This window comes from Pygoscelis adeliae, unplaced genomic scaffold (genome assembly GCF_000699105.1).
Source record: "Pygoscelis adeliae isolate BGI_AS28 unplaced genomic scaffold, ASM69910v1 Scaffold192, whole genome shotgun sequence".
In the NCBI taxonomy this organism is placed as follows: domain Eukaryota; kingdom Metazoa; phylum Chordata; class Aves; order Sphenisciformes; family Spheniscidae; genus Pygoscelis; species Pygoscelis adeliae.
In genome coordinates this window covers 71822-84704 of record NW_008824284.1, presented here as the reverse complement: position 1 = coordinate 84704, position 12883 = coordinate 71822, and the positions used below count along the sequence as shown (strand labels likewise).

At 38.8% G+C, this 12883-nt stretch overlaps 1 protein-coding gene across 1 annotated transcript in view; it reads left to right on the top strand.

The window, feature by feature from the left end:
• Positions 1-12883, top strand: part of DTWD2 (DTW domain containing 2) — a 114185-nt gene that overhangs the window by 37480 nt on the left and 63822 nt on the right. The window contains exons 2-3 of the mRNA XM_009318596.1: positions 3716-3806; positions 9310-9404. Coding sequence (XP_009316871.1) covers positions 3716-3806; positions 9310-9404 — 186 coding nt within the window. The remainder of the gene's footprint in view (positions 1-3715; positions 3807-9309; positions 9405-12883) is intronic.

Sequence of the window (12883 nt, the reverse complement as noted above, 5' to 3'; positions counted from 1 at the left end):
AATTGTAACATTGTTATTCTTTGCTTACTCTGGGTTTAAGTCCTTGAATTACCTACCTTTAGTTTTCTGAATATGGGTGTAAGAGTACACTAATTTGCATTCCCAGAATGCTGCCTGTTTTCAGAAGCCCTTTGGACATGTTGTAACAAGGGCAAAGTTAGTCCTGAAGCAAGTAAGGCACATTTATATTTGTAGGAGAATCATACAGAGACTTGGAAGGAGTTTCAGAATTAGCTCACTATTTTCCAGGCTGCTGCATATTCACTTTTAGAGTATCTCTGCCCAGACACTAGTAATGACACCACAGTCCACTGTCCAGATTCAGTTCTGCTGGGAAAATAGACTAAATGTTTTTCTGAATCTGAACATCATTAATTTAGATGTGAATAATGGAAGGAAAGCTATGAGAAGTCTGTGCATGTGCATGGCTGTCTTTTGCATATGGAGCACTTTTGCAAGACACACAATGATTTTTTTATTTTTTATTTTTTTTTAGTCCCACCAATGTGACAGGTTACTTTGGCATAAGTTTTTAAACTAGAAATGCTGTACTGAAAAACACGTAAGAACCCACTGGATAGCTTTGAGCTATAGTGAAATTGCATACAGGTGAATATACTGTAAAAATTATCCTCCTTCAAATCCTAACCCCCACCCACAAACCTTTTCCTTAATATTCTGAATGCTACTGTAGTAGTATTGAGAATATCCAGTAATATTCTGAATACTACTGGAGCAGATTGCTACTTTTCATTTCCAGAAATGGGAGAAAACTGATGCTCATCATTAAGTAAGTTCCCTGGTGCTGCCCCTACTCTTCTGTAACATCAGCTGTGTATGTGGGGCAAGACTGCAGCAGAATCTTTAAACAAAAGAAAAAGACAAAAAGCCTTTTCTGCTTAGGTGGCCTTTCTCAGAGCAAAGGTGGCTTTTGTGGTGGTGGAACAGAACTTGTCTTGTTCTGCAGCGCTTCCTATCCAACTGATGTAGGCTGGTAATGTCAGTTTCATGTAGGAATAATGTGGTTTTTTTTTGTCTCGGCACAATAACCGTTAAGTACCAAAGTGAAAGTACAGAAATAAGCCTTGTGCCCTCAGGATAGGGTTGTAAAAGTATGTATTCAACATAATTAGGTACCTAATTGGGTGCTTAAAGTTAAGTAATGTATATACATATGTAAATAATTAAATTATATTGGAAAGTATTTTATTTGTCATGGTTTGTGCTCTGTTCCCTATAAGTCAAATTACAGGTAGAGTTTATTCTGTAACTTTGAAAATGCTTGCTTTCTGGGTAATTTCCTTTTTTTGGTTAGGGATTTGGGTTTTTTTTTTTGGCAAGGTTAACAAAGTTTAAAAAACTACCCGTTAAAAATCCAAGCCAGTGTGGAAAATACAAAAAGCATATGCAAAAGGGAGACTTGAAAATAAGCAAGTTCTATCTAGCCAACTTTGTTACAGTTAAACACCCTGAGGTCAGAAATCACCGGAAACTGTTTCTGTCTGCCTATAAAAGCTAGTGAACAGTGCAGCTCTGTGGATTGAAGTCACCAGCTAACTGCTTTAGCACAGCTCTGTGTAGTAGATTTTCGTGCCTTAATCTCTCCTCAGTAGAAAATGCCATAATGGGGAGAACTTTAACAACTTCTCTTGTTAGTGAAACCAGCCATTTAATAATGGGGAGAAACTAAGGAATCACACTTTGTACAAAATTGAGTTTCCACTAAATCTGATGATCAAAAAGAGGATGAGCTTGTACTTAACAGTTGGGGCATAGGCAACAAACAGCGTCCAGGGGTATTTGCTGCTTCCAGGTTGTAAACAAAACTGTTTTCGGAAATTTCTGTTTAAATTGGTTACACATGAGAAAATATTGGAAAAAAGCAGTGGTACAGTGCTGGAGAACTTCTGAAATTAGACCCACCAGACCGGGAAGCGAGGTTGGTTTCAGTTCATTCACCATGAAGGTGCCCAGAATAGCCCACTGAATAGTGAAATTAATGAGGACTTAATTTTAGGCTCAAAGCCTGTCCATTAATACAACAGAATATGCCAAATTTATGCAGGATTAGCGACAGGAAAATGCCAGCACTAGAAGTGCAAAGGAAAGACAGACAGCAGGCCACTGGAACGGTATACCACAAGAGTGTATGAGAATAATTTTCATTTTGTCTTTAGGCTGATTTCTGGGCCATGGGCCTTTTAGTCTAAATATTTTAAAATACTTTTTCCAGTGCTTATTTTGATCAGTACCAATTCCTTCCCTTGCATCAACACTCCCCCCACTGCTTTGGATTTAGACTGTTGTTGGGTAACCTTTAACTGTATACCATACAGAGAAGGGAATAGTCTCTGTGTCTCAGTAGTTGGGGCTATAAGTTGGGGGTTTCAGTTAACACAACCTGTCAACTGTTAAAGAGGAGCTTATCTATTGTTATTGCCTTTTTATAATGCCACCATTTACTGGTAAGTACTGATGTTTGACTGGGGAACGGTTATACTGGCTGTATACTGTAACATTACTTAGTACACTTGGCTGGGTGTGTGCTCTTGTGGGCAAGCAAGTGCGATGTCAGTCAGGCTCACCACGAGCTTGATCTGGATCTGTCTTCAGAATTAACTTCTGTAAATTACATCTACTGCAGTGATTGCTTACCGTCTCTCATGTGTGACCAACATATAAACTGTTACTAATAAAGATTACAAGGAGGATGCAAGTGAAGTTGTGCTCCGAGTCCCTAGCATTCTGCTGAAAATCCTGACTTCATATTTTTTAAGCTCAGAGATCTTTGTTTGCAGGGATGGTATGATTTGAAGTGATGAATACTGGTGGTAGCTTCACTGTTAAGGAAATCCATAATTTTTCTGAGTTATTGAATAATGTATGCGAGTAGCTATAGTGACTTCTGTGTGTGCCCATGCGTATGTGTATGTGTGTAACAACTTCAGTTACTCTATGTATAACTTTGAGCTTAATTCTTTGCTTGTTTATTCTTGATCATTCAGCATATTAGTTTCATGCCAAGCAATATTTAATTTAATTTCTTTAGATACAATTCTTCTGCTAGTCATTTTAACAGCTACATGCAGTACACCAAAGAATTTGAAATAATTTTTATTTTCTTTTTTCAGACTTAAATTAGAAGTTCCTGATAAAGATTTTTTGTTTTCATACTACATGTTTACTACATCTTTCAGCATAGATGGAATTACAAAAAATGAACCCAATCATAAATATAGCATATCTGGGGTTTCATGTGTGTATACTTCTAAAATTTTCTATTGTAATTAATCTATTATAAATATTATATCAATTATAAACATTATATATTCTATTATAATATTTTTTCAAATTGTTGAAACACTAACTTGGTATGAAAAGCAGTAACAGACTTCTCTGATGGGGGTATGGATACTAGTAAGTTGCTCCTCTTGAAGATGATGAAAGGATTTTTAGAGTGCTTTAATCCTAACCAGACCACAGGAGGGGTCTGAACACTGTTCTCAAAACTCTATTTCAATGAAAACCTTGCTGCTTTATTTTTAGAAACAGAAGGAGTTTCAAACAGAAAATTACATCAGGTTTAATACACTGTGTCATCAGGGGAAGTTATTAGTGTGCCTCTTGGGATGTGCTATTTGTGCAATGTATTTATGCCGTCTTTCATAAATTGCTGATTACTTTTATTGTTCTCTCATTCCCTTCTGTCATGTAGCCGTCCTCAGAAGGTGTGTTTATGTCCATTCCTGCCAATACATCCGCTAAAGGTCTCCACCTGCTTGTATATAATTCAGCATCCAGCAGAGGTGAGTAAGGCTGTGGTAATTGTTGGAGTTCAGCTAGAATCTTAATGCAGCAAATGGTAGGCAAGAAGAAACAGCTATGCTGTTAACATCATGTAATGATTTTTCCTTTTAAACTTGATGATTGAAATGTCAGTTCACCTGAGTTATTGTTATGTTTTATTCAGTTCTTCTGAATTATTTTATCTTCTGAAATCACACCTCATTTCTCCAACTTCCATGCACGCGAGACATCTTTTCTTATCTGAATAGTCCTGCTAGAATCTGAAGTCTACTTGCCTCGGTACAAATTACAAGCATTAATCTTGACATGGTGTCTCACAGAGGTGCTCAGAGTTGATCCAGGGGGGAATGTGTTTTGATTATAGCAGTGGTCTTTTACTGATGTTAGTGTTCTGTTAAAAATATGAATTAAGCAATTAATCTTAGTGATGACCTTAGCTGTTTAGCCAGTGAAAAAACTATAGTTTAGCTTCAGAACAGTATGTTTTGGTTTACCTAACAGGAGAATTTATGTTGATGTTTTCTTGTCTGTTAACAATGCAGTATGGTGGTGGATCATAAGGGTTTTAGAAGTTGGATTGCAGTTACACAGATCTGGATAGATGGTGGGTCTACAAAGTAGACTGTGAAGTTCAGAAACCTGTACTCTTCTGGTCCAGCTATTTACTTAGCATTATACAGTAGCTCATCAGCACGCGGAGAGTCTTTGCCTGAGGGAACTTAAGCAGAATGTAAAAGAGCAAGTTAAGAGATAAGTGTTCTTTCACAGAGAAACAAAACAGAAGCCATGACGTATTTGGTCCCTAAATGGGAAAGCTGTGATTTTTAATTGGCTACTTATAAAAAGAATACTGTTTTGTGTTACTTCTTATTTCAAAAGTACTTAAGTGTATGCTGAAGTCACTTGCTGGAAAAAAGAGCTTTGGAAATGTGCCAGAGAACTTTGAACTGGCATTTGAATTGTGTTGAATTTCTTATTCATGGTGGAAGTTATTAGAAAAACTTTGCAGATTCTTTTTAGATTTCATACACCATTCCTGTGTCCTTCTGAAAGACTATCTACACTTTTTATTAACCAGCAATCACAACAACTGTCTGTTACAATGGGATGCAACTTTACCATTAGTGTATGCTATGTAATGATAGTTCACATGATAAACTAGTATTGGAAGACCACTGTATTTGAAGACAATCCATCTGAGAGGAAAAATTTAACTGTCTGACTATATGAGGGCACTTGGCTTATCAGAGATAAATCCAAACAAATGGTGGGAAGCTAAGAATATCTTACAGTGATCTTTGAAAGTGTTTGTCTTAGATGATCACAGGTGATGCTTTTGACTCTAGAACAGCAGAGGCATGCCTGACAAAAGATACCTTTGCTGTAGCTGCTCATACTCAAAATACAATCAGTCTTGAAGGCAGATAAGCCTTCTGGACTGTATCTGATCCTTCAGTCTGCCATTTCATTACAGATACATTCTTAAGAGTCCGTTTCAAAAATATCTCATTAAACTAACCAGATAGTGAATGTCTTTCCCCTACTGCACATCAGTGCCAACTATATCCTCCATGTGCTTCATTATTTATTGGCTTTGGAAGTCCGCAGTGCAGCTAAGTAAGCCGCCAACTATGGTGAAATGATGCTATTGAGACTTGTATTCAGGCGAGGTAGTAATGTAGGAAGTCAGGAGCAACATTTCCTGTGCTCTGATTAATGTGACTATGTCTCCACATTCTTACTATAGAGGCCACGCTGCCATATCTGGCAGCAGGTATCAGGTACTGTGAGAGAGAGGAATCACTTCTTGCAGAGCAGTGGATCCCAGGTGAGGAATCCTACCATCCAGCTTCCATTTTGCATAATAGGTCCATGAATTAATTAGATTTTTATTTGTGAAGGAATTCGAAGAGAATTCAGCATTCCATGTCAAGGGGTAAATACTTGTTTTCTGAATAGGGTTGGTGTACCATTGTTCATAATGAGAGTAATTTAAAAATAAAGTATATAGAAACCCAGTATCCCAAACCCAGCATCAGGACTAGTGGAAAGGTGAAGGAGTTATTTGCCTAGCCTAATTTATTTTTCTTCTTTGCATATATATATATATATATAAAAGTAAATAACATAATTCTGTCATTTTTCCCTTCTTGTGCCTACTGTTATGAACCTTATGTCAGGTCAGTGGGCATAGCTAGGTATACAAAAGACATTTGTCTTACCTTTGCCTTTTATCATCCTTGGAGTGATCTCCAGCAGAATGTAGGCCATTATGTACTTTTTCAAAACCTGAGTGATAAGTATAGCTCAGGGCAGAACCCTTAAAGCAATGCAGAGGCTATCTGTTTAGGTTGTTCTGCTTCCCTGCCTTCTTTCTTTCTGTAAGTGTAAGATTTGTCAATGTTAAGCATCTGAGAAGAAAACTTAAGATTGTGTATATTTAATTAATTTATATATTGATCTAATGCCAGTAATTAGCTTTGACTTGCTCATTATAATACTTCTTCTGTACAGTATTCCTTATTGAACAGTAAGAATCAAATATAAGGGGAAAATTTTTGCTAATTGTCCTAACAATTCATAAACAAAAATGGAGGAAATATCTATCTGCTGGTTTTAATAAATATTTTTATTAGTTAGAACTTAGAACTGTCCTGTTCATTGTAGATGGGTAGTGCTATGCTAACCAAAGTACCACTAATTCCCAGAAAAGAAAAACAAATGCAAAAGTAAGTTGTATTGGGTCTGGCTGGGATGGAGTTAACTTTCCCTATAGCAGTCTTCATAGTGCTGTGCTTTGTATTTGTGGCTAGAACAATGTTAATAACACACCAGTGTTTAGGCTACTGCTGAGTGGTGCTCCCACAGCACCAGGGCTGTCCCTCCAACCCCCGCCTCTAATGGCCAGTAGCCTGGAGGTAGGCAAGAGATTGGGAGGGGGCATAGACAGAACAGCTGACCCAAGCTTACCAAAGGGGTATTCCATACCATATAATGCACTAAAAGGTGGGGAGGGGAGGCGGCATTTGTTATTAAGGTGTTTGTCTTCTGGAGCAACAGCTACATGTGTTGAGGCCCTGCTTGCCAGGAAGTGGCTGTACATTGCCTGCTGATGGGAAGTAGAGAATAAAATCTTTTTGTTTTCCTTTGCTTCTGCACACGGCCTTTGCTTTTCTTTATTAAACTGCCTTTATCTCGACCCACGAGTTCATTTTCATCTTATTTTCTCCCCCCCATCCTGCTGTGGAGGGGGAGTGATGGAGCGGCTTGGTGGGCACCTGGAAGCCAACCAGGGTCAACCCGCCACCTAAGTCCTCCAATCCTATTTCTGTTTATGTATTTCAATGGTCAAATAATGAATAAACAAAGAGTTGCAAATCACTATTAGAACACTGAGAAGAACAAAGGAGAGAGTAACTTCTCACTTTGGAACCAGTAAATGGAAAATAGCTGCTATGATAACAAAAGGGTTATATATAGTCTAGTTAAATACAAATGGTTTTTAATGAAGAAAATGATAAACAAATGAAACCTTTTTTAATGTTGGTTTGGCTTAGCTGTTCTTAAGCTTCTGTTCTCAAATAATTCCTTTCAGCTTTGAATTTTTATGTTTTATCTTCCTGTAAACATGGATTGGTTTTTAGATTGGAAAATTCCATTTTCCCTGTTGGTAAGAGAATGTATTTATTTGATATGAAAGGTAATTCTGAAGTAATGATATGACATTGGAGGGAACAGTTGAATGACTTTCCCTTGACTGATGATAGCTCTTTTGGTTTTGCTTATCAGAGACAAATAATTGATTTTCTTCCAGTTCCTTTATTGCCACTTCTTACATTCTTATGAAGAAGGGAGTCCTCTGACTATTGAATTGGAGTGTTATTTAATTATGATGAAATAAAGACAAATAATACTGTACCACCACTGATAGCTTATTCCGCTTTGCTGAGATAGAAGAAATCAATGATAGTCTGAAGGATATTTCTCCCTCCCCTTGCTAGCACTTCACTCCCCAGGTACTTTGATCGTCATCTATCCCTAGGAGACATCATGCTGCTGCTGCCGTGCAAAGTGGTGGTGAATGTAGCAAGACAACTTATTCTTTCAACTCCATGATGTTTTATTTATAGAGGATCAGTAGATATGGATCAGAAAAAGCAAAATTAATAAAGGTTTTAGGCAACAGTGATAAAAGTCTTCACAGAACTAATTTAACAGCAGTTTGGTAGCAAGACAATGTGAGAGCCGCAGGCAGCTGCACATTGATACTTGTGGAAGGTAACAGCCACCCAGCGAGAACTGAGAGAGCTAATCAAGGCCTTACGTGTTCACAAATACTGAATTGTTGATATACGGCTTATAAATCAAAAGATGGACCAACCCCCCCCGGGTTTTCATTAATTAATCCTGTGGTTTAGGGACTGATCTTTGGATTTTCATTGTCTGAATCATAAGACATTCAAGTTGAGAATTTGTAAGAACTCATTTCTTACTGGGTTTAGGGCTTTTGTAATCCTCACCTGACCTCTAGTGTCTTGCCTCCTGCTAGATTCAGCTAATAACCTTCCTTTGTTCCTCTGGTGATAAATAAATAAACTGAAACTTTCATTCAGTTTTCAGTGTTGGCTTGCTGTCTTCATTAAATGGAAGATAAACCTATGCTCCCTCTTCCTTGATGGGAAAACAAAAATTGACATCCTGAATATTCAAGCTCAGTTTGCAATACTTGTCTAGACAAAAACTAGTGTGTTCCCAGCTGTGTTAAATAAAGGACAGAAACACATTGCTGTTTTTAATAAGTAGATGGTTTGCTTCTGCTGGCAGTACTTCCCTCTTCCTCCACTTTCTGAAGCCCTGCTCCAACACGGCTCTCTAATGCTCTTTGAGATCTGAAGAGCCCCTGCTCCCCACCCAGGCATGGCAGTCACCTTCCTCATCTGTGGCACAAAGATGTAGGCAGATGCCTCGTCAACAAAGCCTGGATGGCACGAGACAGAGTACTCATGGCAGTGTTGGTGCCATTGTCCTGGTTACTGTAAAGTGACAGCAGAGTGGAGATGTTTGTATTTCACACTGTCTGTTCTGATACACCCAGTGCTTTTATTTTTAGCACCTGTTTGTGGAAATCAAGCCCTCCCCTCATTTTCCAATATAGAGACGTTAGCTCCCCAACCTATTACGTTAATGCTAATGCTGGTTTTTGCCTACTGTTTATTATTCTGTGAAGTTTCATCATTGTTTTTGATACTGATAGCCTAGCTCAAATTTATGCTGATAACCACAGGTTAGTTAAAACTAAGTTTTATACTGTCAATCAAAACAATATGATTTGAATGCATTAAAATTGGGTATTTTTGCTTGTAGATCTTTTTTTTTTTTCTGTTATCTGGTAAGATTTTTTTCTGTGTCTGTAGTCAACAGAACTTGAAAACAAATGGAAACATTAACAATTCATAGAAGCCCTTCTTGTTTTTATTAAAAAGTAACTTTTCTTTTTTACAGGAAAGTCGAGTACTAAGGACAGTACCTTTGCTAGCAGCTTGTCTTCCTCCAGACAAATGTAAAATTTTGGTTGGTCGACGTTTTAGTGAAGACAGGTGAGTGGGATTGCCTATGCATTTTTTTGTACTCTGTAAATTATGGAGATTGTTTTTTCAGTGTCTTTATTAGTAGTCAACGGTGGTCTTAATTTTTATTTCAAGTGTGCATATTCACTTTTGATATAAGCTTCTGATTTCCAGCAAAGATAAATTATGTATAATAGTCAGAAACACTTGGTATGTCTTCTTCTAGGTTGTAGCTTTCACTGTCTCAGTTTTGTGCTCTTGGAAAGTTCAGGTGGTTACTCTGCAACTCAGCTTTTTGCAGTTCTATTCTTATCTGGTACTAGGTTTGTCTTGCTATTCTGTATGGTTCTTTTCATATTTGCTTCGTCTGACAAACCATTTGTGTTACTGAAATATAAGTCATAGTTTTTACTCGAGTGTGGGAGATTGTACTTGAGAAGGGAGTCCAGTGGTGAAAAACTCCCAGGAATGTATTTTCTCAAATCCTTTCCTCTTTCTCTTAAAATTAATTATAAGAAAGCGTAGCTTTCAGGTTTTTTTTAATCTTTTTTTTATTATTCTGAGATCATGGACAATTTGCTCTCCCACGTAATGTCTTTAATCTTCATTAGATGAAGCTAAGTCTTAGAAACCAGTTCTTGGTACGAATGCCAATGAAATTTTACTACATACATTTTTAATAAAAGTAAATAAAAATCATGAATACTGATGAAGGAAATGAATTCTAAAGTTAAGTTTAATCTTTGGATAAAACTTTTTGTAGAATTCAGTGGACAAAAATATCAGAAGGTGATACAGAATGGTGCTCCCACACCTTTGTGCTGCCTGTATAGTAAGTAGAGCACATTAGAAATACATTGCTTTTCTACTAGTCTTCTATGATAATAACTATAATAACTATCTAAGAAGTTCCAGGCTACAGGGAAATTGTACTGTCTTCCCATTAAACCAGAAGATGAAGCAACTTTTCATACTGATGTGCACAGGGTGGAACACTATCAATATGGTGTGCTTCTAATAAATCTCCTTAGAATTTATTTTAGAAGTGATGATGACAGTATTAAAGCTTCTTCAAGTTTGAATCCAGAGATATTTCTCTAACCTAAAGGATCCTCTTTAGGTCAAAACCAGTTGTGGAACATCTCAGCCTCAAAATAGTTTAAATAGATCCATAATTAGTGTCCTGGTTTTGGCAGGGATAGAGTTAATTTCCTTCCTAGTAGCTGGTACAGTGCTGTGTTTTGGATTTAGGATGAGAACAAAGTTGATAAGGCACCGATGTTTTAGTTGTTGCTAAGCAGTGCTTACACTAGCCAAGGACTTTCTAGTTTCCCATGCTCTACTGACTGAGAAGGCTGGAGGTGCACAAGAAGCTGGGAGGGGGCACAGCCAAACTGGCCAAAGGGACATTCCATACCATGTGACGTCATGCTCAGTACATAAACTGGGGGAAGCTGGCCGGGGGGGCCGCTGCTCGGGGACTGGCTGAGCATCAGTCGGCGGGTGGTGAGCAATTTTACTGTGCATCACTTGCTTTGTGTATTATTATTATTATTATTATCATTATCATTTTATTTCAATTATTAAACTGTTTTTATCTCAACCCACGAGTTTTTCTCACTTGTGCTCTTCCAATTCTCTCCCCCATCCCATCGGGAGGGGGGGGAGTGAGCAAGCGGCTGCGTGGTGCTTAGTTGCCGACTGAGGCTAAACCACGACAATTACCTAGTTCCTATGAATTTTTTTTGCCATAAAAGACACTGAGGTCGTGAAAGAAATGAAAGTTTGCCTTGGGTTAATATGAATTTTGGCGATCTGGCTTGCCCAGATGCAGGGCTAAAAGCAATTAGGTAATAGTCATGGCCCCACTCTTAAGTATCTGCAGTATGCCTGCTTTGTACTGTGGATGTAAGTGAGACTGCAGAAATCGGGGGTACTGAGTCATGGAGTTCATTCCCGCTTTCCTGGGAGGAGAAAGGATGAGAAGGGGAGAAAAGTTATTTTCCAGCTTTGCAATGTGTTATTTCTATGTAATTTTTTTCTTAGCTATATATGCATTCTGCCAATGTTTTAATCCATATTCCTTATTTGTATATGTATATCAAGTAGCACTTGCTACTTGAATAGCTGGTTAGAGGATCATATCGGTGTTATTTTGGACTTCTAGCATCCTTTCAGGCCGTAAACTGGGTAGATGTGTTTAGAGAGCTCACATGAATCACCTGGAATGACTTAAGTTCTTTCTCTGTTGTGGTACGTTCTAGGAACAGGCATCTGCAGACAGGGGTAGAAACATCTCAGTGTTTACCGTGAATGGGAAGGGCTCTACTGGTCCCTTCCCTCCTCTTAGGTTGAAATTCTGTGCTAATGGGACCTTTAAAGCCTCACAAATTCCAGTGGTTCAGCTCATGTTTTATGGCATATTAAACTAAATAGGGCCTGTTTTTTTTCTGGTATTCTTAAAAGCCATGCTGTCTGTCAGCAATTTGATAGCTGCTGTACAAGCAACTTAATCAACCTTGCCCCGTGTTGGGGGAAGGCTTCTGTCTTTAAAGAAAAAAGTTATTAAAGAGTGCTTGCTGATACATTTTATAAGTATCATTTTTTTGAAGCACATTAAGGCCATACCTTGGCTTTTTTTGATGTTGTGTGATATTATTTACGTCCTTTGCAGCTTCCACCAGAAGCACATTATTTGGAAGGGAATAGAAACAGTATAACTGTGGTGGTCGGAGGCCGTCTTGGGCTTAGCGACCATGAAATGGTAGAATTCTCAATTCTTGGTGAAGTAAGGAGGGGAGGCAGCAAAACTGCAACCATGGACTTCCGGAGGGCGGACTTTGGCCTGTTCAGGACACTGGTTGAAGAGTCCCTTGGGAGACCATCCTGAAGGGCAAAGGGGTCCAGGAAGGCTGGACGATCTTCAAGAAGGAAGTCTTAAAGGCGCAGGAGCAGGCTGTCCCTGTACGCCGCAAGAGGAACGGGCGGGGCAGACGACCGGCCTGGCTGAACGGGGAGCTTTTGCTGGGACTCAGGAAAAAAAGGAGAGTTTATCGCTTGTGGAAGAAGGGGCAGGCGACTCAAGAAGAGTACAGGGATCTCGTTAGGTCGTGCAGAGAAGAAATGAGAAAGGCAAAAGCCCAGCTAGAACGCAACCTGGCCGCTGTCGTTAAAGACAACAAAAAAAGTTTTTACAAATACATTAATGACAAGAAGAGAGCCAGGGAGAATCTCCATCCTTTATTGGATGCGGGGGAGAACATTGTCACCGAGGATGAAGAAAAGGCTGAGGTACTTAATGCCTTCTTTGCCTCAGTCTTTAACAGGCAGACCAGTTATCCTCAGGGTACTCGGCGCCCTGAGCTGGAAAACAGGGATGGCGAGCAGGATGAACCCCCCATAATCCAAGAGGAAGCGGTCAACGACCTGCTACGTCATCTGGATACTCACAAGTCTATGGGGCCGGATGGGATCCACCCGAGAGTGCTGAGAGAGCTGGCGGAGGAGCT